Raw genomic sequence first — 27,862 nt, 5'->3', positions numbered from 1 at the left:
TTTGATCCTTAGTTGAAAGAGTGGTTATAAAAATCACTTAGATAATGTTTTACGAAACCGTAGTTGGTAGGGACCGTCAACAGCATCTCCCCTCCCGCAAAGTGCGCACATGCGCACATACACACACAGAGTACACTCAGTGCTCTATCAAATACTATATTTCACAAAGGATTATACATCCAATACTTTACTAATAATGCGAACAGTTTATATCCTCCCATACTGACAGATAAAACCACATTCTCTAAGCACAAAGCTTATATTCACAAATAACTTTCTGCTTAAAGACAAATTTTCGATTAACAGTCACAATGGGAATTTAGTTATTTGATGCAACCACTAATCTGTCACCAATAAAACCTAAGCAATTTTATCACAAAACCAGGGTTATATTCACTGGACATGCATTAATAATCTATACAATTTTTCAACATTACACCAGAAAAGGAATTGAATATAAAAGTTTCCTTGACTTTTGGTGGTTTTCAAATTTCATGGCACAGATTACCAAAAAAACTGTAAAAACAGATTTTAAATATTTTCAATAAAATGGTAAAAAATTGAATAAACCTTTAAGTTCTCATATTGGGCTGAAGATTTAGAACACCAAGCTGGCTCCAATCTGTCAAAATTGACAGATAAATATTTACAATAATTAGATGTTAGTTACAATAGTACTGGAGGTCCACCTCCTCCTATCAAAAACCCTTTGGGGTTAATTTCTCAATGCAAACATGTCTTTGTAAATACTGTGATAATATAAACTTGGAAACATAACTAGAGTCGGGACAGGGATGAAAAATAACACACAAGTCAACCTTCTTTCTTGACCTGTCAGCATAAAGCCTGGCTCCCAAATACCCAACACTATCCCTCAATATAAAACTAAATTAAGAAGACTAGAATGACTTTGCCCTGCTGGCTGACATTCTTCTACAGAATTATCTTTCACTACATATTAAGGGAGGGCACAACTCCATTAATCTGCTACTATAAAGTGTAATTAGCAGAGCACCAAATTTATAAACTGATACGGCAACCCAAAATGCTATAAAACACACTTTTCAAAAAGAAAACTTTTTTTTCCCATTGTTAGTTCTATGTGCCATGTTATTCCTGAAACATATGTGGCTACCAATAAGAAAAGAATAGGGAAGCTCTGAACATATCTTGTACTTTTCATCAAGGCTAAAGTGCAAAATATCTCCATATCTCTGGTATTTTAATGGAAAAAACATCAAACACACATAATAAAGTAACTGAGGTGACAAGAGAACTAATACAGAAAAAAAAACCTCTTAAATATACACTTGAAGACTACATATTACCACCAATTTAACTTTTCTTTCTTCAGTGAAATTTGTCAATGAACCAAGTTCTCATAGAACTTCAGATTTTGTTTGGTTCTCTTCCCCAGGGCTAGAAATTCCAAAATAACAGGGGGGAAAATGAGAAAAAAAAAAAAAAAAAAAAGTAACATTGCATGACAATGGGTACTTAGTTCATAAAGAACCTCTTTTTCTAAATGAGATATTATGGAAGAAAATACCATGAAAATAATAATCCTATGAGAATTGTTTTTAAGCACAGTAAGTTTGAGCCTTGGTCTTCATGAAGATACTACAGCTTATATAGAAAACTATAAATATACAAGACTCTGGGGGAAAAAAAAGGTCAGAATACATGTTATTTAACATTCTATAGGCCTAAAAAACTCTTGAGGAGGGAGAGAAAAGGATGGCCACTGAATCTTAAGAATACAGAACTATGAAAAAGTCCTGGGTCAAAAGGGTGCTCCAAATGGAACCACACTTTGTGAAAACACACAACTTAGAAATATTTTTAAAGGAAAGAAAAATATACTGAATAATTTCAGTCCCTTCCAAAAAGGAAATTTTAAATTAAGGGGGAAATATTCTAATAGTGTAAACGAGTCTGGCTCAGAAAGAAAATTGAACAACATATCCAAACTCTGTCCATAAAAGTAATGACAGTAACATCTTTAATATTAAAGAAATAGGCTATAAAAAAGTTCAGTCTCAGAACTGGTTTAAAAGCTCATTTGTGCTCCTTTGTGGGTGCGTAATAAAGTTCCATGGGTTTGTTCACTTTCCAGTATTTCTCACTGACCAATTCCAGAGAAAAAGAGCCATTTAATACCTAAAACAAAAAATGGGAGAAAAAAGTTATGAAAACTGCATAAAGCACAAAATAGTGAGACAGAACAAAAATAGAAATCCACAGAATCTTTTTTTTTTTTTTTTCTAAATCTTAGGAATAACTGCTTGTCATTTATATTGTTTATAACAGAACAAATAAAGAGTATCAAAAAGTGAACTACCCTGTTTTTCAGGGTCTCAGGGTTCTGCGCTGTCTTGTTAGGCCCCACCACCTCCCACTCAGTCAATGTGCTCCCAGTTTCAACAGTCTATTATTTTAAATACTCACAGTGAACTGGCCACTGGCTGTTGCTATATAAATGGTATACTGTTTCTCACTGGCTGTATCGAGGTTCATCTGGTTTGATTCTCCTTTGCTTCGAAGTTCTTCTAAAGCTAATCTCACAGCCAGATACTTGGATAAGTGGTCCACAGTGGCATTACCTGAAGTCTTTATGTATCTGAAAGATTAAGTCATTAAAATTTAATTTCTAGAATACACTAATGAGAAAAACATACTTAAATTATATAATACATTTCTAAAAAGCTAAGGGCAATGTAAATGTCTCAATTACTGACAAAATAATACCAGAAATGTATTGCTTAATAATCTAAAACTTTCTTATTGCTGGGTATAGAAGAAGAGAAAGAAAGTACACACTATCTGACTGCCAGGAAATGAAAGCTCTTCCTACCTTACCTTCTGTAAAATATGATATAAAATGACAAAAATACAGAAAGTATTAAGTGGGAAAAAGAACATACCTCTCAACACCAATAATCAGAATTTGCTAACTGCTACAGCAGCATAAGAACAGTAAGAATATGGGTAAATTTCTTATTGTCTAAGACTTAAAATTTCTGGTTTTTAAGACTGAGCCTAGAAGTGCTAATCTTGGGATTTCTAAAGCATAGTATACCATTCAATCACTCATTCAACAAATATTTGATGTTTATCTGCACTCGATAGCAGGCAGTGTGCTGAAGATACGTAGTAAAGCAACCATCCTTGCCAGTATGAATGTTAGAGCATACTGGCATCCTATTATCATTGTTAAGAAATTTGAATGGTCCTTTTTCCTCCTTTACCTAGGAGGGACATTCCTTTCAGATGTGCAACTTCAGGTGGGAAGTACTTGAGGAAGGAAGGAATCAACAATCTAGGCAGCCAGTATCTCCAATGAAACCCTGACAATCAATGGGTTGATTGGTAAAGCAACAAATACTGCTCCTACTTCTTATACAAAATTGCCTTTTAACTCTAAATTAAATACCGAATTCAGATAATCTGAAACTAACCCACAAGCTTACCTCGTCTGGGCACTGTCATCTTTTTCCATAAGTGTCGGATGAGGCCTGAATACCAATTCAATTTCACTAGCACCATCCATTACTGGATCAATTGCCACTGTTGCATTGTTATTATCAAGCTCAAGCCCAGAATCATCAGACGTCTTGGTCCGTTTGTTGCTAGGGCCTGCTTCCTGATTGCTATGTGTGGATGCATTACTGCAGTGCGAACTGTCACCATTATCTTCTGCTCCACTACCATTTTCAATCTGTTGTTTCTTGCCTCGCTGTAATCTAGTTAAGAACAACAAAAAAAGGAATGCATAAAATCTACACTTAGGCCTTTCAAATTTGAAGCATGTTTGCTACCGAATTTTAGAATTCTAAAAAATCTTGATAATTGAGTTTCCTCCAAGTTGAAAAATAGCAATGTTTCTCACAGGTTCCTGAAAGGTTTAAAAAATCTCACATACACAGAGGCAAACATTTAAATGATTTACATAAATGTTTATATTAACTTAATAATTTCCTTTATTGAACAAATGACACTACTGGAATTATGGGCAAAACCTTATTTATATTTTGATTGTTTAAGTCCAAAGGCAGGCATGATTTAGATATGAAAATGTAAAACTTCTGAAGGAAGATATTTATGCCTCATTAATTAGAAATTCTCTTTTTGGGGGCAGCTGGCTGGATATGTGGATCCAAATCCTTGACCTTGGTGTTATCAACACTACGCTCCATCCAACTGAGCAACTGGCCATCCTTTTAATTAGAAATTCTTAAGGAAACAAGATTTAAGAACAATGGTAGGCACTCCCTTCGTACCGACCTCCCTCAAAGTCTGCTTATGCAACGCAAAATGATTCTAATGAGGGAAATTGGATGGTATCTAAATAACCAGCATGAATACAGAAGCAGCTCTCTAATAAGCTCAGATATAAAACCAACTACTGGGCAAAGCACTTTGTGTATGTAATCTTACTCTGTAAAACAATCTGTCAAGACAGTAAATACTACTTTCATTTTATAGTTCAGAAAACTGAAGAAACTGAGGTACAAGGTTAAATAATTTACCTACAGTTATACAACTAGTAAGTACCAGAGCTAGAGCTAGGACATGATACCAGGCCACATTCTTTTTATTCACACTGCCTGTCTCTCTACCCATATATAAAAGAAAAAAGGAGAGATATATGGTAAAAAAGAAATATGGAAGAATGACATGTGCTTCTGAGAATAGTGTCTTTTTGTTTATTACCAGAACAAAGAAATAACAGCTCAGTGGTTAGGAAAGATGCTCAAGAACTCTTGCTTTTTTTAAAAAAAGGAAATCAAAACTAAGAGGAGATGACTAATATATTAATGACAAAACTATGATTCAAAAAGATATAAACATACACAATGGAATATTATTCAGCCTTAAATAGGAGGGGAATCCTGTCACATGCTACTATACTAATTAACATGTTGAGGACATTTTGCCAAGTAAAATAAGCCAGAAAAAGGATGAATATATTTGATCCCACTTTTATGAGGTATCTAAAAATAGTCAAATTCATAGAAAGAGAAAACAGAATGGTGGAGGGCTAGCCAGTTAGCCCAGTTGGTTAGAGCACGGTGTTGTTAACACCAAGGTCAAAGGTTTGGGTCCTCACACTGGCCAGCTGCCAAAAAAAAAGAAGTAGAATGGTGGTTATCAGGAACTGGCTGGAGGGGGAAACAAGGAGTTTTTGCTTAATGGGTATAGAGTTTCTGTCTTATAAGATGAAAAGAGTTCTGAAGATTGGTCACACAACAATGTGAATGCACTTAACACTACTGAACTCTACACATAAAAATGGTTAAGATGGTGAATGTTACGTGGTTTTAACCATAATCTTTTTAAAAAAGAGGAACAGACCAAAATGATGGGGGGGGGGGAACCTCAACAGTGATACTATAAGGACTGTACCTAAGTATTTTCTAAAAGCAAAAGTTGTTTTAGTTGACGATAAATTAAAGTGATCTAACAGGTTTATAACACAATGTATTTAATGTCACTTCATGACAGAGCTAGATTAATGTAATTTCAGGCAGCATTTAAAGAATAATGTTCAGATAAAGAAGATTAATAGTCTGTTATATCCTACATTTATCAAATCACACCTATATCACATACTGTTCTGACAGTAGCATTTCAAGAATGACACCAACAATCTTGAATGTCACCAACAATCTTGAATGTCATATGAACACCAATAAAGAAATTAGGTATGAATGTTTAGCCTTTAGAAGAGCATGTAAGAACATATGTATATCTATATGAAAGTATTTGAAAAACTAGAAGTAGAATCTGAAATATATATTTTGACAGATGACAGACCCAGACTGCTGCACACAACAGATTTATTTTAATTACTTCTTTCCAATATAAAGGAAGAACTTTAGAAAAAAAATTCAGGCATTCAAAAAATATTTATTCAGCAGCTACTTTAAGCCAAGCACAGTTCTAAGTGCTGGAGTTAAGATGATACTGACATGCTCTACTTTCACAGGGTGCATATTCTAGTGCAGCAGATAACACATGTCAGAGAATGGTAAGCACAGGAGAGAAGAATGAGGCCGTGAGGATAAGGAAGGGAGTGTGCCATATAGCTTACCTGGAAGAAGAGAGTTCTTGAAAGAGAAGAGTAAGTACAAAGGCCCTGAGTCAGAAGCATACTTCGTGAGTTTGGAGAACAGTAAGGAAGTTGTAATAACAAATGAAAGGAGCTCCTATCACATAGCCCCACCACTAGTAATGTTCAAGCAAAATCAAAGTACTATCTATAAAGAATTTTGCAAAGAGGATTCTTGCTCCTGCTAAAAGACTAAATTGAACAACCATTAAAGTCCTTCCAAATCTTAAGAATGTATAATTCTTTAAAAATAAATACATTCAACATTTAAAACTATTTTACTTTGGTAAGTAAGAGTTGTAGGTCAGTTTAATATGCTTAGCATAGAGCACATTTTTTAACCTTTAAACCAGTAGTTTCTGACTTAACTTGCACTTTGGAATCACCAATGGCACCTTAAAAACAGTAATGTCTGGGGCCGAGCCCATGGCGCACTCGGGAGAGTGCGGCGCTGGGAGCGCAGCAACGCTCCTGCCGCGGGTTCGGATCCTATATGGGAATGGCCAGTGCACTCACTGCCTGAGTGCCGGTCACGAAAAAGACAAAAAAAAAAAAGAAAAAAGAAAAAAGAAACATGTTAAGTTGGAGGTGCTAATTAGATATCCAAGAGGAGATGAGTCTAAAATTCAGAGAAATTCAGGCTGGATAAATAAATTTGGGAGTCATCAGCACAGGGATGGTAATTAAAGCCATAAAACTGGATGATGGACCAGCCAGTTAGCTTACTTGGTTAGAGCAGAGTGCTGATAACACGAAATAAAACCTACAAAAGAAACTAAGAAGGAATAGCTACTGACATACAAAGGGAACCAGGAGAATATGGTTTCCTGAAAGCCAGATTAAAAAAAAACCTACTAAAAGAGGAAGGAGAAATTAATTGCATAAGAAAGATGAGGTGAGAGAATTAGTCATTGGACTACACAATGTGGAGGTCACAGATAACTTAGATAAGGGTGACATGATGGGGTGTTAAGAATGAAAGTCTAACTGAAGGGGGTACAAAAAAAGAATGGAAAAAGAATTAAAGACAGACAAAGCAACTCTCGCAAGAAGTTTTGCTATGAAGAGAAATAGAATGGTGAATGGAGAAAGAAGTGGGTACAAGAGATTCTAGCATCTTAAATGGAATATCCTACTATGCCTGGAGGCATATATTATACCTGTGTAATTAGGTAACCATACGGAACTATCTGTTACTGCATTTTACCTTTTCCAAAAAGCAAATTCAATATTTAATAAAGTATTCAACAGCCACCCTCTCTGGTCCTCTTTCCCATATACCTGTTCAAGGCCTGTATCTTCAGTCCTTCCTCAATGCTGTGACTGAGTGCTTGCTGATTATTGTGCTTGTTAATTCTGGCTAATACTCTCTCTTGATGAGCTTCATACTCATCACGACTTGGATAAATTTTGCTGATGAGTGCATCAAAGTTTGGGTCTGGCCTTAGTGATCTTTTAGAAACTAGCTTTTTCCGACAGGTAGGGCATTCTTTGTTGCTAAATAAAAGGAGAGAAAAGAAAATGTAAACAACACCCGTATCTTTGTGCTAAAGACAAAAATACCCAGCTGCTACCATTATCATCTTTATTCCAATACCTTTACTAAGTCACAGAAATTTAAACTGATTAACTTGAATTTCCTTAAAAAATCTGACTAGTGGGTAAGCAAGATTTTGGAAACTTCACTGTATACCACTTGCCAAAAGAGAAAAATTTCGATACTTCCCAATGATAATTTACATATAACCATTTTAGAAATAAAAATCTATTCTTTCCTAATTTAATTTCCCCTTTCTGATATACATGACATACAAGGAAAAACTACCCACTAATATATATTAACTTACATGTTATCAAATCTCTTACTGAAATAATTTTGTAAGGATATTACTTTATATACTGAAGTAGAAAAACCATGGTTTCATGCTTTGCGATTTCCTCAAGACAAATACTCATCCTGTAAAGCTTCTAAATGTACATAAAGCCAATGGTTTCAGAACAAAAATTCCCCAATAACTAGACTTAAGAAAAATTTCCAGTTTCCAATCAAATACTTATAGAGAATGCATTTTTCAAACCCTGGGGAGCACTGTCATGGTATAATTTAAGTACCTACTATAACTCATTTCAACATACCCACTTCTAAGGGCTGTGATAATGCAGTCTGCACAAAAACGATGTAAACACTCCTTTGTAGTCATGGTGTTCTTCAACATATCCAAACAAATTGGGCACATTAATTCACTGTGCAGACTTCGAGGTGAAACCACAATTTCCAAACCATCTGTTATTGCCTCCTGTAAAAAAGTCACTTTAAAATTAAATGCTACTTAATTACTTTTTATTATGGATAAGTTCAAACATATACAAGTACTGAAAATGGTAAAAATGAACATGTGTACCCATCACCCAGCCACAACCATTGTCAGCTCACGGCCAATCTTGTTTTAGCTGTAATCTCCAACTCCCCTCAGCCCCACTACCATTGATTATATAAATGTTCTTATTTTAATGCTAAAGATAACATATTAACGTATTTTAAAAGATAACTAATGGGAAATTGGCCTGGTATAATTTTAAAAAGCATTGACTTAGAAATCATATGCCTTTTTTAGTTCTAGTCATATTAACTAGCTGTGTGACTCTAAACAATTATTTAACATTGTTTCCTTACAAGTAAAATGAGGAAGTTAGGATTACATGAACCCTAAGAATTCTTCCGTCTTCAAAAATAACACCATTTTGATAATAATAAACTATTTTTCATGCTGCCCATTAAAATATTTTAAGATTCCAATAAAAGTACTCTAATTTATGAACAGCTTAACAGGATTTCATTTTAAAATCTTGAACCTCAAAAAATCTTGGTCCACAGAGCAATTTCATACAAAGTAATCAAGGTTCTCAGCCTAACCCACAAGCTGATGTAAATATAAGACAGCTTAAGTATAACATGTATCACTATATATGATTATCATGCCCAAAAATGTTTCTCTACAGAAATGCATTTGGAGTTCCAATGTATAATTCCAAGATACATCTCCCCTGCTGCAGAGTGATTACTGAGTTCTATTTGCTTCATCACCATCACCACTACCCACCCTCCGCACATTGAGAAGAAAGACTACCTAGCTCTAACACCACCAATACCAGTTCAGTGAGCACTGAACAGGAAAATGAAGGTAGAGATAAGGAGCTGCTTCTTCTTTTTTTTTTTTTTTGGTCTGTGGTGATGGCTGTTGTTTCTGCTGTTAGTTATAGGTCCTTAGGGCATGAACAAGATTAATTTTCTCCTCACGAATAGATGTGGGTGTTCTGCCACTGCAGGCTTCATCTTAACATTGTCTCATCCCTTCTTAAAACAAATGTTCATTTGTAAACTGATTTCTTTGGGGCATTGTCCCCATAAACTTTTCATAAAGCATCAATGATTTCACCATTCTTCCACCCAAGAGAAATAAGGGGCTTCTGATATGCTACTGATACTTCCTGCTACTTTCCACTGGCTCTCCATCATACTTGTGTGTTCTTTACAGCCAAAGATCAATTACCCCACAAGGAAAGACACAAGAACTATAGACATTGTCCATAGAGGGTACAAGTAAATATATTTACATTTACAGTAACAACTACCACTATTATCAAGTGCCTGTTATGTTACAACTTTATATAAAGCACTTCACATATTTCATTCTACTTAAACACTTTCGCAAACTTTTGATTTAGGAGTTATAACCTCCATTTTATAGATGAGGAAACTATTAGTCAGAATATGATGACAACCCAGGTGGTAAAAAGTCTATTCTCTCCCTTTGTAGAACATACCTAACAAATCTCCAACCCTGGATAAACTCAATCATCTATTCTCCAGGGCTATCCCGGTGCAAGTGTATATAGCACTCTGGGGGGAAAAGGAAGAGGGGAAACCAGATCGATGTCACTAAAAATTTCACCAACCTCAAATGGGTGTTCAACAATACTCAGCAACTGGTTAATCTAACAAATTCATTTTTCATTTCTCTACACTATTTTACACCTTTTCTTCTAACTACAGACTTTATTTCACCTCAACTTTCAACAGATTACCTTACCTCATATTTCATTAAAAAAGAGCCCCCTCATTTCCTCTTCACAAAATCTACATATCAACATCTTCTCTCTTGTTACATGGAGAAACTATCAAAGGTACATTCCTTTGTACCTTCTCAAAGATCTCCTGTTTTTGATTATTCTATTTGCTCTCAGACTTCAGCAATCTCTCCCTCCATTAAATCAGCCGAGATTAGTATCTCAACAGGGTCACTGCATAGTGAAATGTGAATGATACACCCTAGAGCTGTGCAAAGGGAAGGGTGGGAAGAGAGGCACTCTATCTCCATCTTATAAACAAAACAAAATTTAAAGTTAATTCCACATTCTCTTGCAATTTCTGCTCCATTTCTCTGCTGCCCTGCACAGCCAAACTTCTCTAAAAAATCACCTATTCATATTTTTCACTTTTCCCCCCCGTTACTGAACCACATATGCACATAATTATCATATCCTTGGTTTATGACATGAATGAATAATGAGAATGCATCATGAGTCCATTCAATGTTCAACCTAGTACAATCTACTTAAATGAATTTGCTTGTCAAGGTCACCAAGTATACGAGGAGTCTTCAAAAAGTTCACGTAAGGATCTGCATTATCTTTTAATCCCATTTTTACACAAATTTTGTGAAGCACTCTCATACATTCCCAAATCTAATATAAACTTTTCTCATCTTCATCTTACTCAACCTCTCAGCAGTGTTGAATACATTAACTACATTCTTCTTCCTGAAACACTTCCTTCAGATTTTGAATCCTCTCTCTCTCTGTCTCCCATTTTTCCTTCCTTTTCTCTGGATGTTCCTTTTCAGTCTCCTTTACTGGTTCCTTGTCCATGACCTAATTTCTAAATGCTGAAGTGCCTCTGGATGAAGTCATGCGCCCTCTGCTCATCTGCAGGTGAACTTATTTAAAATGTGCTGACAACTCCTAAAATTTTATATTTAGTCTAAACTCTAGTTGGCATCACTGCCTGCCAATCTTATAGGCATCTCAAACTTAAAATGAGTCCAGCTTTAAGCATGTTTATTGCCATCAAACCTGCTCTTTCCTCCACTCTTTGCCATCTCTACCTTCTCAAAACTGTCTTCTCTAGTTGCCCTGTTATTACTTACTGGGGTATGGAGGACTTTTCCTTTACACAATTTCTCACATGTGTAATTTTATGGATATTTACTTGTTTAATGTCTATAAATTCCATGGGCTGGTATCACGGCTCACCTAGTGCCTAACAGAAACTTGCATAGAGTATACAAATGATTTGTTGAATCAATGAATAAAGTGTCAGCCAAACACACACAAGTCAGGACTGCTTGCATACAAATTTATTATTACTGCTATGTTAAAGTTTTCTTTTTCTAAAAAATGTATCCCTAATTACATATGTCTCATAGACATTACCTGAGGTGTTCGTTGTAATTCATATAAACTGAGTTCCCATGTTTTGCTTAATGGCTGAGTTCCATTTGTCTGCACAGCCTGAGACATTGCTAGGAGAAAAAAAAAAGAAAGACAAAAACAGTTTTAATATTTGAAAGGGAGATGCTATGGTCTGAATATACGCATCTCCAAAATTCCTATCTTGAAATCGAATCTCCAATGCCAACACTATTAAGAGGTGATTAGTCCTTTGGAAAGTGATTAGGTCATTGGTACCCTTATAAAACAGAGTTGAGGGAGGGAGCCTTTTTGCCCTTCTGCCATGTGAGGACACAGAAAGCACCATCTATGAGGAATAGGCCTTCACCAGACACCAAATCTGCTGGTACCTTGATCTCAGACTTCCTAGCCTCTAGAACTGTGAGCAACCAATTTCTCTTGCCTATAAATTACCCAGTCTAAAGTATTTCGTTAGAGTAGGCCATACAGACTAAGACAGGAAGTAAATCTCAAAGCTGATTTTTAGAAATTGTTGAATTTGAGAATAATAAAAACAGAAATTACACACTGGTTTCTCGAAAATTAAAAAGAGAGAAAACTCAAGAATCGTTCCATTTATAAATATGAACTACTTGACAGTAAGAAACTATATAGGAAGTGCTTAACATTACCAAAAGTGCTTAATTATTATTGAATGTATAGAAGATTGTCTTAACCCAAAATGATATTTTTCTGAAATTCATAGTCACAGAACTTAGAAGTAAATCAGGAAAATTTCAGACTCTTCGGCACAGCCACCTGGTCCAACTTTGCCCAAGATACAAAATCTACTTTATAGCACTTTAAACCTCTGGTCATTCTGCCTGTACTTTTACAGCTCCATTCATGAAAATTTTCCTGCCTAATAGGTCAACTCTAGTGTTCAGAAAGCTATTCTTAATGCTGAGCCCCAAACTGTTATCTATTCATCCTATCTGTCCTCTGGAGACAAACTGATTAAATCTAATAATTTTTCTACGTGATAGCCTTTCAAATATTTGGAGACTGGTATTACATCTCACCTGATTTTTTCTTTCTTTTTTGCTAAATATCTTAGTTTCTCTTATAGCTTCCCATTTGACATGATTTCAAGGTCTCCTCATGAAGTTGATTCATTCCCTCCCAATATAAATGAACTGAACAATGTAGGGCCAACTTCTCCACTGTCTTTGAGTATAGGGGGATGGAGGACCTAGTACACACACAGGGAAGGAAGATGGTCATAGATATAATATTAACTTCTCCTTGGGAGCACAGAAACACAAAGGGGCTCCAGTCATCCAAATATTTAGTAGGCATCTATTACTAACCAAGCATAACTGCCCCAGGATCCCTGCCTCAGAATTCATAGACTAGAAAGAAATGCATATAAACAGATAAACTACAACCTGACAAGACAAAGTCTAAGCAGGAGTATGAACAACAGTACGGAATTACAGAGGAGGATCAGGGAGTTTGAGGAGTCAGGGAAGGTTTTAAAAAAGATTAAATAAGCTTTAAAAAGTAAGAAATTACTACAGTGGGATTGGAGTACAAAGGAAAGAATCCTCTAGGCAAAAGAGAGAAGCAGGGATAAACAGACAGGCATGAAAACTAGGTATGCTCTGTGTTTGGAAGGTGCTGGAAGTTTTAAACAGGAGAGTGACATAATCAAATAGTTTCATGGAAATCCAAGTAGTAGTACAGAAGGGAGAAGAACGGAAAGCAACTAGCAGTAAAATCAGTGAGGAAGCTGTTAAAAAAACTCAAGTGATATTAACTATCTGAACATGGTTGAGCATGGTCAGAGACAAGAATTAGATAGAACGTTAAGTGATACACAGGACAATGGTATAAGAAAGAAGGGTCAAATATGAGTTTGGGAAAGCAGCCTTCCTTTAATGAGATGCAGAACACAGAAGGAAAGGTATGGGTTAGAAGAGAAATAGAGTTGCTCCACATACTGAGTTCCAGTGACTTATGAACCTCTGAGGTACAGCAGAGGGCCAGTAGAAAGTAAAAAGAAATATTCCACACCTCCCTGTCCTTTGATTCTGTACCCTGCCTGATCTGATCTGTCCTTTGATTCTGTACTCTGGGGCTAAAGGTTAACAGACTAATCATCATACAGTTTGATTATTTAACCAGAGACCATGCCACCATTTGCATCACTAGACTCCTGTTTTAGTGACAATCTCTTTTGTGAATCAAAGATAAAGCTGCATAATTCTCCTGGCAGAATGCCTATCTCTTATATGCCTTCTCACTATAATCCTAAATTATTGTGTTTACTAGGCTAGCTGGCGCAATTTCTCCAAGGATGATTTACAATTACCTCAACTATCATGGGGAATTTTAGACATGTCAAAGATAATACAGTTGGCCCTCTATATCAGTGGTTAGTTGAATCTGCAAATGCGGAACCTGTGGATATGGAGGACCGACTGTATATTCTATATATAAAAAAGACTTGAGCACACATGGATTTTGGTATCCATGGGGGGTCCTAGAATCAATCCTCCACAGATATCAAGGGATAACTGTACATATAAGATAAGCTCTAGAAAAGAAAGGGGAAAAAAATACCAAATATACAACAGCTAGCCTTTTTTGAGTGGTAAGACAAAGCCTCAAAATAAAACTCTGCCTTCAAAATAGCAGCCCTGAGGGATTATTTTGCAAAAGCCAAAGAAAAGAAACCACTCAAACTATCCGAAACCTGCCCTCCTTATGCATTCTGCACTATCATGCTTTAGCATCACCATCTAACTATATTCTTTCTTTTCCTCTTTTTTCCCTCCCCTAAAATCCTAAATGAACTATCCTTTCCTGAAGGTCTTCTCCCAAAAAACAACCAATGACCCATATCTACTTAAAAATGCTAAAATGCTGAGAAAGCCAATGGAAAGAGAATTAAGGCATGATTTAGGGCTAACAGTTAAAGGTAACAGATTGTTGGAAAAAAGACTTTTTTTAAAAAAGGCATAATACTTAGCGGGGACTAGAGTGAACAAGAAAAGTAGGGTGACACATAAGGTCTTTTCTGGTGCCTTTGCTTTAAAAGTTTAGGCTGAAGAGAGACATCAGCAAGATGGTAAAATAAGAAGCCTTGCCTCTCCTTCCCTCCCAGGAACACACCAGACAGATTTTTTGAAAAATCCAGAAACTAGTTAAAAGGTTCCTGCACCTGAGGTGAGTGCAAAACCAGCCACATGGAAGTCAGTAGGGAAATTCCAGACAACCTCTTGCCATTATCCCTAACCCCCAGCACAGCACCACACTGTCAGAATGAAACTCTCCAGCTCTCAGCTTCTCTCTGGGAAGGAAAAAGAGGTGTACACACTTCCAGTGATCCAACTTGTCTGGAGGCTACCCAGAGGACTGGCTCCTGTCTAGCCTGTCTTGGAGTGCTGATAGGATCTAGCTAACCTAGGAGCAATCAGGGAGAAAGAGATGGAGGTTCGGGTTGGCAACTGCCATAGCCTCTTTTCCCTGGGTCAGCACAGAGCCAAGTGGACGAAAAACATCAGCTCCCAGTTACTCTCTGGGGAAAGAAAGAGTTGGAAAGAGCAATGACCCACCTATCTGGAGAATGCCTAAGAAACTGTTTTCAGTCTTACTTGTCTGAGAGTGCTGGTTGGATCCAGCATGCTCGAGATACCTAGAGGTTGCTAAGGGTGAAGAAAGCAGGTTGGACGACCACAAAGATCTGAGACTCCCAGAATCTTTGGCCAGGCTGATTAGTTAGGGTCTTCTCCTATACACACATGGCCAGTCCATGAGGACTGGGAGAAGTGGCTGTTTTGTCTGATGCACAAACATCAACACAGAGAGTCAAGGAGAATGAAGAAACAGGGAAATACGTTCCAAATAAAAACAACAAGATATACCTCTAGAAACTAACCCTAATGAAAAGGAGATATATGATTTACCTGCCAGATAATTCAAAATAACCATCACAAATACTCACCAAAGTCAAGAGAATAATGGATGAACATGAGAATTTCAATAAAGAGATAGAAAACTTTAAAAACCAACAAACAGAAATTATGAAGCTGAAAAATATAGTACTTGAACTGAAAAATTTACTAGAGGAGGTCAACACGAAACAAGGTCAAGCAGAAGAATGGATCATTGAACTCAAAGACAGGTCACTGGAAATTATTCACTCAGAGGAACAAAAAGTGAAGAATGAAAAAAGTAATGAAAACCTAAGGGACTTATGGGATACTATCCGGTAGACAAATGTACGTGTATTATGGGAATTTCAGAAGGAGAAGACAGAGAGGAAGGGACTAGAAAGCTTATTCAAAGAAATAATGGCTGAAAACTTCTCAAGTCTGGGGAGGGAAATGAACATCCAGACCCAGCCAAAAGGACCACAAATAAAATGAACCCAAAGAAATCTACACCTAGACACATTATGAAAGTCTGACAAAAATTCAAGGCTATAAATAAAAGATCAAACAATACAAAGAAGACATACAAAATTTACTTTATATTTATGGAATAGACCCAAAGTTAATATAAAAGGAGCCCCGCCCCCTCTCATTAATAGGCTAAGAGCTAAAATACTGAGCTTCAAAAAAAAGGGAAAAGAAATAGAAAATTGCAAGTTTGGATAATTTCCAACATGTAGCTGAAATGTTAAAAGAACCTTATAAACCTGACAAAAGACAAACTAAAACAAACATATAACACTTGAGATAAAACCGGCTATCAAAATAATCAAGAAATCCTTCATCCTCTAAGAATCAAGGACCCATTAATAAGGATACTGGCAGGTACAGCAAGAAGAAAAATAATTGGAAGAGGCATTGGTGAATATTAGCAAATAAAGGGATGGAGGAAAAAACAATGACCCAAAGCCTACCCAATGACTGTTGCTTTGAAGATGGCTCTTAAATCTAAATTCCTGTGACTTAATTCGAAGTAAATTACCTATAAATATAGATGGCCAGCTTCCTTATAAATACAAGTGCCACTATTTCTACCATAAATTCTATTACAACATAATATCAGAGAACTATAACTACTCATACAGGAAGAATTTCTCTTTTTTTTTAAAGATGACCGGTAAGGGGATCTTAACCCTTGACTTGGTGTTGTCAGCACCATGCTCAGCCAGTGAGCCAACTGGCCATCCCTATACAGGGATCCAAACCCGTGGCCTTGATGTTATCAGCGCCACACTCTCCCAAGTGAGCCACAGGTCGGCCCAGGAAGAATTTCTAAAAATCCATAGGAGGAATTTCTAAGAATTCCAAATCCTAACCCATGTTCCAACCTGTAACTGTTACCCTAGGACTAACTATAAATGGGACACTTCTGTCTCTAGAAAGCTCCCCCAGCAAATTAATAGGAACTGTAACATAAAATATTCTGCTAAAGTCTGGTTTCTAGAGATACTAGTTCTCCTATACATAACCAAATTATACCTGATTTGGATATCTGTATTCCTGTGGCAAATAAGGGAAGTGAGCTTCTTCAATACAGCACTCTAACCCTAACCCTAACGCCCAAGAAGTGACTACCCATAGAGCAGAATAGGCAAAAGAGATGAAAATGTCCTAGGCATTCTACACAGATAAATAAATTTATCTTTTTAAAAACAAGAAAAGGCTATACTTGCTTAAGTAGAAAAAAACAGATGCAAATTACAAAGTATGTCCTATGCATTGCACTATGGTTGCTTACACATCTATCTCACTGACTTAAGTAACTGAATACATGATTATTTTCTCCAACACCTAGAAATGAGTCTATTTTGTAATGAGCCTGTCTTTCAATAAAACTTAAATAAATGACTGAGAAAAAGCCTTTGAAAAGAAAAAAGAGAACCTTAAATAATACATAAAGAGAAAATTATTGCTTACTAATACTGATATTACATGATTTAAACTAGGGACCTTCAATGTGTATGTATACCCATGAACTACACAAAAGCTTTCCAATGAGCTATACAGCACTTGAATAGTTTTAACAGAAATAATTTCATTCATTCAAATAGTGATTACCTACCACATCTCATGCACTACAGAAGGTGCTAATGAAATAGCAGTAAATGAAACAAACAAATACGCATGCAATGCTATAAAGAAAATTTAAAAGGGCACTGGGTTAGACCATCAAGGGGAGAAAAGGAGCTATGTAAGATAGGAGGATCAAGAAGAACTTTCAAAGGAATTGACGTGTTAGAAGGAAAGAAATGTTAGTGTGGCTGTTAAGTAAAGAGGAAAACATACAAAAGGTTACAGAGCTAAAGAGAGGCCACAGTGGTGATCTTCATAAGAATTAAGTAGGGATAATGGGGCAAAAAGACACACTGACTGGCATGGGTTAAGAGGAAACCAAAATTGAAACTACATTTTCTTTATAAATAAATAAAATGAAAATACTACCTTATAATTAAAAAGTATATCATAAAAATATAATAAAATGTATGGGACATGTAGTGAGAGAAATCTCCCTCAGAAATATTTATAACCTATACTTTAAAAATATCAAAACCATAAAAACTGAAAAAAAAATAAACTAAGCATTAGAAATTAGAAAATGAACCTAAAGAAAGTAAAGAAGGGAAAATGATCATTATAAAAGTAGAGATCAAATAACAACAGCTAAAAAACAAAACAAACAGACTTGCTTATGAAAGCAAAATGTAGTTATTTGACACAGCAAATTACATAGCTAACTTTCTGGCCAAACCTCCCAAAAAGTTAATGACTAACAATAAGAAAATGCATGTATATGCATATGAGAATTTAAAAATCAGAGAATGTTATCTTCAACTTTGCAGCAATAAATAAATTCTACAACTATTCCTAATATAAGTATTAGTAAGTTAGAAATAAACAGAAACATCTTTAACTTGATGAGAATCTACCACAAGTCCCAAACAATGTTTTTATTTTTTTTATTTATTATTTTTTTTAATTTTTTATTATTATTTTTTTTTATTATTATCTTTTAATTTTTATTTTGTCGATATACATTGTGGCTGATTCTTGCTCCCCATCACCAAAACCTCCCTCCCCACCTCCTCCCCAACAATGTCCTTTCTGTTTGCTTGTCGTATCAACTTCAAATAATTGTGGTTGTTATATCTTCTCTCCCCCCCCCGGTTTTGTGTGTGTGTGTGTGTGTGTGTGTGTGTGAATTTATATATTAATTTTTAGCTCCCACCAATAAGTGAGAATGTGGTATTTCTCTTTCTGTGCCTGACTTGTTTCACTTAATATAATTCTCTCAAGGTCCATCCATGTTGTTGCAAATGGCAGTATTTCATTCGTTTTTATAGCTGAGTAGTATTCCATTGTGTAGATGTACCACATTTTGCGTATCCACTCATCTGATGATGGACATTTGGGCTGGTTCCAACTCTTGGCTATTGTAAAGAGTGCTGCGATGAACATTGGGGAACAGGTATACCTTCGACTTGATGATTTCCATTCCTCTGGGTATATTCCCAACAGTGGGATGGCTGGGTCGTATGGTAGATCTATCTGCAATTGAGGAACCTCCATACCATTTTCCATAGAGGCTGCACCATTTTGCAGTCCCACCAACAATGTATGAGAGTTCCCTTTTCTCTGCAGCCTCGCCAGCATTTATCGTTCATAAAAAATCCAAACAATGTTTTGATGCAGTCCTATTTAAAAAGTCAAGAGCAGAATAAGACTACCTACACATCATTGTGCTGTAAGGAGGGGGTGGGGGTGAGGCAGCATGGAAAAACGAAGTGATAAAAGTATCACTGTAAATAGTATGACAGTTAACAAGAAAATCCATCTTTTGGAATAGTTTGTAAAGAATCAGTGTCAATTCCTCTTTGAATGTTTGGTAAAATTCTGCTGTGAATCCATCTGGTCCTGGGCTTTTCTTTCTTGGGAGCCCTCTGATAACAGCTTCAATCTCCTTTATTGTTATTGGTCTGTTCAGATTTTCTACATCTTCATGGCTCAGTTTTGGGAGCTTGTGTGTGTCCAGAAATTTATCCATTTCCTCCAGATTTTCAAACTTGTTGGCGTATAGTTGTTTACAGTAGTCTCGAATGATTCCTTGTATTTCAGATGAATCAGTTGTAATATCACCTTTTTCATTTCTAATTTTTGTTATTTGAATCTTCTCTCTTCTTTTTTTTGTTAGCCATGCTAATGGTTTGTCAATTTTATTTATCTTTTCAAAAAAACCAGCTTTTTGATTCATTGATCTTTTGTATTGTTTTTTGGGTTTCAATTTCATTAAGTTCTGCTCTGATCTTACTGATTTCTTTCCGTCTGCTAACTTTAGGTTTAGATTCTTCTTGTTTTTCTAGATCTTTAAGGTGAAGTGTTAGGTTGTTCACTTTCCATCTTTCCATTCTTCTGAGGTGAGCATTTAATGCAATAAATTTCCCCCTTTTGTGGTACATCTACACAATGGAATACTACTCAGCTATAAAAATGAATGAAATACTGCCATTTGCAACAACATGGATGGACCTTGAGAGAATTATATTAAGTGAAACAAGTCAGGCACAGAAAGAGAAATACCACATGTTCTCACTTATTGGTGGGAGCTAAAAATTAATATATAAATTCACACACACACACACAAAAAAAAAACCGGGGGGGGAAGAAGATATAACAACCACAATTACTTGAAGCTGATACGACAAGCAAACAGAAAGGACATTGTTGGGGCGGGGTGGGGAGGAGGGAGGGAGGTTTTGGTGATGGGGAGCAATAATCAGCCACAATGTATATCGACAAAATAAAATTTAAAATAAATAAATAAATAAATAAATAAATAAATTTCCCCCTTAATACTGCTTTTGCAGTATCCCACAGGTTTTGGTATGATGTATCATTATTTTCATTAGTTTCAATAAATTTTTTGATTTCCTGCTTGATTTCTTCTTGGACCCATATGTCATTAAGTAGAATGCTGTTTAATTTCCATGTGTTTGTATAGTTTCCAGAATTTCGTTTGTTATTGATTTCTAGTTTTAATCCATTGTGGTCTGAGAAAATACATGGGATAATTCCAATTTTTTGGAATTTGTTGAGACTTGATTTGTGACCTAATATGTGATCTATCCTGGAGAATGATCCATGTGCTGATGAGAAGAATGAATATTCTGAGGTCGTTGGATGGAATGTTCTGTAGATATCTGCCAATTCCAATTGGTCTAGAGTATTGTTTAGATCTTGTGTTTCTCCGCTGATTCTTTGCCTAGATGATCTGTCCAATATTGACAGTGGGGTGTTCAGGTCCCCTGCTATTATGGTATTAGTGTCTATTTCCTTCTTTAGGTCTAATAGAGTTTGTTTTATAAATCTGGCTGCCTCAACATTGGGTGCCTACATATTTATGATTGTTATGTCTTCTTGATGGATCAGTCCTTTTATCATTATGTAGTGTCCCTCATTGTCTCTTTTTATGGTTTTTAGTTTAAAGTCTACTTTGTCAGATATAAGAATAGCTACTCCAGCTCGTTTTTCTTTTCTGTTTGCATGGTAAATCTTTTTCCATCCTTTCACTCTTAAGTCTATGTGAGTCTTTATGGGTGAGGTGAATACGACCCCAAAAGCATGGGCAACCAAAGGAAAAATAAACAAATGGGATTATATCAAACTAAGCTTCTGCACAGCAAAAGAAACAATTAACAGAGTTAAAAGACAAGCAACAGAGTGGGAGAAAATATTTGCAAAATATACATCTGACAAAGGATTAATATCCAGAATATACAAGGAACTCAAACAACTTTACAACAAAAAAACAAGCAAGCCAATTAAAAAATGGGCAAAAGAGCTAAGCAGGCATTTCTCTAAGGAAGATATACAAATGGCCAACAGACATATGAAAAAATGCTCCGGGAAATGCAAATCAAAATGACACTGAGATACCATCTCACGCCAGTTAGGATGGTTAAAATCCAAAAGACTCTGAACGATAAATGCTGGTGAGGTTGCGGAGAAAAAGGAACTCTCATACATTGTTGGTGGGACTGCAAAATGGTGCAGCCTCTATGGAAAATGGTATGGAGGTTCCTCAAACAATTGCAGATAGATCTGCCATATGACCCAGCTATCCCCCTGTTGGGAATATACCCAGAGGAATGGAAATCATCAAGTCGAAGGTATACCTGTTCCCCAATGTTCATCGCAGCACTCTTTACAATAGCCAAGAGTTGGAACCAGCCCAAATGTCCATCATCAGATGAGTGGATACGCAAAATGTGGTATATCTACACAATGGAATACTACTCAGCTATAAAAACGAATGAAATACTGCCATTTGCAACAACATGGATGGACCTTGAGAGAATTATATTAAGTGAAACAAGTCAGGCACAGAAAGAGAAATACCACATGTTCTCACTTATTGGTGGTAGCTAAAAATAAATAAATAAATTCACACACACACACACACACACACACACACACACACAAAACGGGGGGCGGGGAAGAAGACATAACAACTACAATTCCTTGAAGTTGACACGACAAGCAAACAGAAAGGACATTGTTGGGTGGGAGGGGGGAGAGGGAGGAGGGTTTTGGTAAAGGGCCACAATAATCAATCACATTGTATATCGACAAAATAAAATTAAGAAAAAAATTAATTAATTAAAATTAAAATTTAAAAAAACCCCAAAATCCAACAGAATAAATAAAAAACTATTAGAAAAAAAAAAAAAAAAAAAAAAAAAAAAAAAAAAAAAAAAAGCAGTGACATGATAGACTGGAGAGAGGAAAATATGCCCAAAAAGCCACAGTTTTCCTATAAACCATGAATAACCATTTAGAAATGAATTTTTAAAAACGTTCCATCCACAATGGCAACAAAAGCTACAAAATCCTTAGGAATAATTTCACGAAATACTGAGAAGACAAAACTGTACCACATAACTGAAGGTTATTAAAAAAAGGACCTGAACTGGATAAACATACACATTAAGTATATAAACCCAATGCAATGCAATTCCAATCAAAATACCAAGAGACAAAATTATTCGAAGGTATACCTTGAGGATGCACAAAAACACTCAGGATATTCTGAAAAAGAGTAATAGTGGAGGAAGACTTACCTTGTACCAAATATTAGAGCTTAATAAAAAGCAAAACTATGATCTCAAGAAAATGAATGCAACAAAACAGAGGGTTCAAAAAATAAATATGTGAATTTATGGAATGTATAATATTTTAAATCAGAGGAATAACAAATTTTTAAAAATCTTCAATTAAATCAGATAACAAAAAATAAGAAACTTTAAAAATTCTGGAAGGATTAACATTTTTTTTTAAACTATAGAAGACCTAGAAGAGAAGGTAAAATGTCATCACATTATTGGGATTAGGCAGACTAAGCAAGATGCAATACCCAAAAGACTAACAAAAAATTCATATTTCACCTCACAAATTTTTCAAACTTCTATACAAAATCAACAAAGCAATTTAAAAGATAAGCAATAGGGCCGAGCCCGTGGCGCACTCAGTAGAGTGCTGTGCTGGGAGCGCGGCGACGCTCCTGCCGCGGGTTCGGATCCCATATAGGAATGACCGGTGCACTCACTGGCTGAGTGCCGGTCACGAAAAAAAACGACAATAAATTAATTAATTAATTAATTAATTAATTAATTAAAAAATAAATAAAAATAAAAGATAAGCAATAGACAAGGAGAAAATATTTGTAACATATAATAAAAAAAGGCTAATCTCCATAATATATGCTGAGTCCTCCCACAAATCAATTTAAAAGAACTCAATGTAGACAAAATGAATAGGTAATTTACAGAAGAACACAAGCGGCCACTAATTAATTGTCAATCAAAACAATGATATCTATTGTATGCTCTATTTTTGGTCTGGGACACTGACCAAAAAGATGACTAATAGTATCTGGTGTTAGAAAGTGTGTGCAGAATAAAAATTCTCAAATCAATGGAAATATACCAATAGTTCTGAAGACACAACAATTTTCCAGTTAAGGCATAACTACAGTATTCAGCATGAGGAATGTATTCCTTGAAATGGAAAATGGTTGAATCAAGCTAAATGGGGCACTTATAGAAATCTCCATGGATATGCTATGATACTGTGATATAATAAGAAATATATACAGATGCTCCTCAACTTACAATGGGGTTAAGTCCCAACAGTAAGTCAAACCATTTTAAGTTGGAAACTATCTGTATCTGGTCTTAGTCCCACGTTCCTAGCACAAAGCTTCTAAAACCCTTTGAAATTCCTGAGTGATAAGAGGTGAGAGGAATCTCCTTTGTTACTCTTAATAAGCCCTTTTCAACAGAGCAGGGCTGGTTGCCAGAGGAACCAACCATGTGACTAGAGGATTGGAACTCTCAGCCCCACCCACCTCCACCAGGGAGGGGAAAGGGGACTGGACATTGAGTTAATCACCAATTGTCAATGATTTAATCAATCATTCTTATGTAATGGAAGCTCCATAAAAATTTTAAATGTTGGAATTCATACAGCATCAGGGTGCCAGAAGGGTGTTGCCCCCAAACTACACAGGACAGAAGCTCCTGCACTCAGGACCCTCTGTACCTTGTCCTGTGTACTTCTTCATCTGGCTGTTCATATGTATACTACAAATCCTTTATAATAAACTGGTAATGTAAGTAAAGTGCTTTCCTGAGTTTTGTGAGCCATTCTACCAGATTATTAAACCTGAGGAGGGGATTGTGGGAATCTCCAATTCATAGCCATTTGGTCAGAAGTCCATGAGGCCTGGACTTGGGAATGGTGTCCGAAGTGGGGGCAGTCTTGTGGGACTGAGCCCTTAACCTGTGGGGTCTGGCGCTAACTCTGGTTTGCTAGTGTCCGAATTAAATTGCTAGACACCCAGTTGGTGTCTGGAGAAGTGGAGAATTGTTTGTTGGTGTGAAAAAACCTCACACATTTAGTGTCAGAAGTGCTGTGAGTAGAAGCAGATCATAGCAGTAGATACATTCCCCACTTTATTATAATCTTTGATCACATATAATTAAGAATTTACTGGTTGATGTCATTATCTTAGAAACATCAGCTTTTAGAACCATAGTACAATATGCATTTTAACACACACAGGTACCTTAAAATCTAAAATAATCATATTTATGTATCCTCTTTTAAAAATTCAAGAAAGTTAACTGCTGTGAATCAAAAGATAGTAATTGAAAAATAGATGCCAATGAAAAAGAATATACTGAAAGAACAAACCGGAACCCTCTAAAAATTGGCAAATGTCTGCTTTCTGGCCAAATCAAAAAATTACATTCACTGTACTGTGCTGGCTGAATTTTCACCTCTCAGAATGTTGCCAGAACCCAAAATTCAAGGTACAAGTACCACATGCTCAGCTAAATCAAACACAGAAACAACATGGCTTGGAGATATAGAAAGATTTATTTGAATTGGCCAAAACGAGAAGGGTGAGCCCAAATTTCTCAGATCCATCTTATCATAGAAACAGAAGGCAAGGAATTTTATAGGACTGAGGTAAGGGAGAGGGAGTCTTGGGGAAGTTAAGAGGTCTGTTTTCTATGTCTCCAGATAAGAGCTTAGGCAACCACGCTCCTTGGCGCAAACCGCAGCTGGGACTGGGTTATCCGGTGGTTGCAATTTCTTTGAAAGCATTCATTCTTTCTGTAAAACCAACTCATAAATTCTCCTTGTGATCTTTGGTCATCTCTTCCAGCTTGATGGAAAACTGGACTTCAGCAACTTATAATTATAGGAACAAGTGGTACTGGGTGGGAAGTTAATGGCTACAGGCAAGTTAAGGTTTACTCTTATCTTACTGTTACTCTGAATTTATTGCTTCTCCTAGGAATCCAGCCCATCTTGCTTGGTCAAGCAGATTTTCTTTTGCTATTTTCCCTTTTACCCCAGCCAAGGCCTGCTCTGCTTGGGGTCAGGGAAATAGCTAGGGGAAATGGACGTCTGTCCCAGTTTCAAAAGCAGCCTATATGTGTCAAAAATATTAGTGCACTTCAGTTTTGGCCATGTAATTTACCCAACAAAAATTCTCATAATGAGTATACAATAAAGTATGGTAAGGATAGTGGTCACAGCACTGTTTGTAATAGCAAAAAATCATAAAAGTCTATGTCAATAGGAAAATGGCTAATTATGATATAACCATAGAATAATATGTAGCTGTACATTCTGACATGGAACTCAACATATGCATACAATACACGTTAGGTTAAAAAAAAAAAAAGCAAGTTATACAGCAAAATGCATAATACGATCCTATTTAAGGAATTAAAAAATCCAAACACCTAAATGTATGTTTGTGATTTTGAGTTCTGTTCACCATGTTTCAGGCATACTCGACATCTTTCCCTTTATTAATCTTGCCAACCTCATTCTCATTTTACAGTCTTTTCACTAGCTTGTCCTTCTGGAATGGAATACTTTCCTCCCCCAAGACTATCCTATAACTCACTCACTCATGCATTTGAAAGAAATTCTGTCATTCTTTCATCAACTTCCTTTTCTTTCACGATAGCACTTTTATAGTTCTAAGCTTCTTGAAAGAAGGGTAGTTGTCTATCTTATTCATCATCATATCCCCAATACATTGCACTGTACCTGACATATAGTAGTTATTCAATAACTATCTGCCGAAGAACTCAACAATGGTGATAACTAAAGAGGGGAGCTCAAATTAGACAACCTTAATAGTTCACATTTTATCATGACTAAAAAGTCACTCAAATTAACATCTGAGGCCAGACATTCTTGGCTGAGAGTCACCTTGGTTCCTTACTTCAACAGTGCTTAGATGAAACCCACCCTCGCTAGCAGTTCAGAGGCAGCCCTGTGCCATCTCTTCACAGCACGCTCAGACTGCCCCAAGACTCCCACTGAAGTTTCAGCACTGCCACCTCTCAGCCACCTGCATCCTTATTCCAGGTGCACCAGAACTTACTACCAGGACACTCAGGCCATCAACCACCAGATCAACCTGGAGCTCTACATCACCTTCATCTATCTATGTCTTACTACTTTGACCGCAATGATGTGGCTCTGAAGAACTTTGCCAAATATTTTCTTCACCTTCTAATGAGAGGAAACATGCTGAGAAAGTGATGAAGCTGCACAACCAACAGAGGGCACCTAATCTTCCTTTAGAATACCAAGAAACCATAACATGACAATTGGGAGAGCAGACTGGATGGAGTGTGGGTTACACTTGGGAAAAAAGTGTGAAGCAGTCAAACCGGCCACTGACAAAAACTTCCCACCTGTGTGACTTCATTAAGACACATTACTTGAATGAGCAGGTGAAATCAACCAAAGAATTGGGTGACCATATAACCCAAGATGGGAGGGTGGGGGAAAGAGGTCTGAATCTGGCATGGCAGAGTATCTCCGACAAGCACAACCTGGGAGACAGTGATGACAAGAACTAAGCCTTAGGCTGACTCCACCATATCCATCAGGGTGACTTCCAGGGTTACCAAGGCAATGCATGCATGTTGGGGTTACTCTTAGCATTTTTATAAGTTGTACCAACAAAACAGCCACTTGAGTTCTTTCATTTGGACCACTCCTTCAAACAAAGAAATCTGGTACCAGAAAAATAGGAAAGGGTAAGAGAAAAGAAAGATTTAACTATGTGAAGAGAAAATATTTTTATGTTTCTGCATAGGCAGGAATTTCTGAGCAAAGAAAGCTATTCTTCAAAGGACAAGCCTTGAAACTTAAAGATAACTAAATAAACAGTAAGAGATTTTACCTCTTTAGTGGTATGGGTTTACATTTCAGGGGGGATGAAACTCCAGACTACGGAGATATTTCAGGAGTTGTAAACTCTAAGACTTGTCTGATTCCCCCCTCCGCCCCTAAACATTCATTTGCATTCCAAAGATTATGAACCTAGGATCCTTCTCCCCCTTCTGTTCCCAAGGATTATTTGTTCATATTAGGGAAGAAAAGTCTATCTCCCTCTTTCACGAGGAGTTAGATAACATGTGTACAAGTTCCCAGATTCATATTTTCTGGTTCCTCACCTACCAAATGAATCCAGGTCTCATCGCATTGCCTAGGGGAAGAACTAGGGCAAAGGGAAACTGATGTGGTTACTGCTGTAATAAACTGTTCTTGCTCCATGACCATACGTCTACTTTCACGATAATATGAATACATATAACTATTAAAAATTTATTCTAACATACAGAATTTGGTTTCTATTACTCATCCTTTAATTTGGGTTCTAATAAGATTTGAAAATGAATATAAAACTTATTTTTTCAGAACAAAA

At 36.3% G+C, this 27,862-nt stretch overlaps 1 protein-coding gene across 2 annotated transcripts in view; it reads right to left on the bottom strand.

Moving 5' to 3' along the window:
* Positions 1–147: 147 nt before the first annotated feature.
* RNF2 (ring finger protein 2) overlaps positions 148–27,862 on the bottom strand; it is a 48,686-nt gene continuing 20,971 nt past the window's right edge. The window contains exons 1-7 of one of the 2 annotated variants that reach the window (XM_063105176.1): positions 12,646–12,698; positions 11,606–11,694; positions 8,249–8,409; positions 7,394–7,609; positions 3,471–3,743; positions 2,449–2,620; positions 148–2,160 (exon numbers count right to left, since the gene is read on the bottom strand). In XM_063105176.1, the coding sequence (XP_062961246.1) occupies positions 2,059–2,160; positions 2,449–2,620; positions 3,471–3,743; positions 7,394–7,609; positions 8,249–8,409; positions 11,606–11,692 (1,011 nt within the window). In that variant the 5' untranslated portion in view covers positions 11,693–11,694; positions 12,646–12,698 and the 3' untranslated portion in view covers positions 148–2,058. Of the gene's footprint in view, positions 2,161–2,448; positions 2,621–3,470; positions 3,744–7,393; positions 7,610–8,248; positions 8,410–11,605; positions 11,695–12,645; positions 12,699–27,862 lie in introns of those variants that run through there. The other variant, XM_063105175.1, reaches the window with a different exon arrangement.

Source organism: Cynocephalus volans, chromosome 8 (genome assembly GCF_027409185.1).
Source record: "Cynocephalus volans isolate mCynVol1 chromosome 8, mCynVol1.pri, whole genome shotgun sequence".
NCBI classification, from domain to species: Eukaryota; Metazoa; Chordata; class Mammalia; order Dermoptera; family Cynocephalidae; genus Cynocephalus; species Cynocephalus volans.
This window is presented reverse-complemented; position numbering and strand designations above follow the sequence as displayed.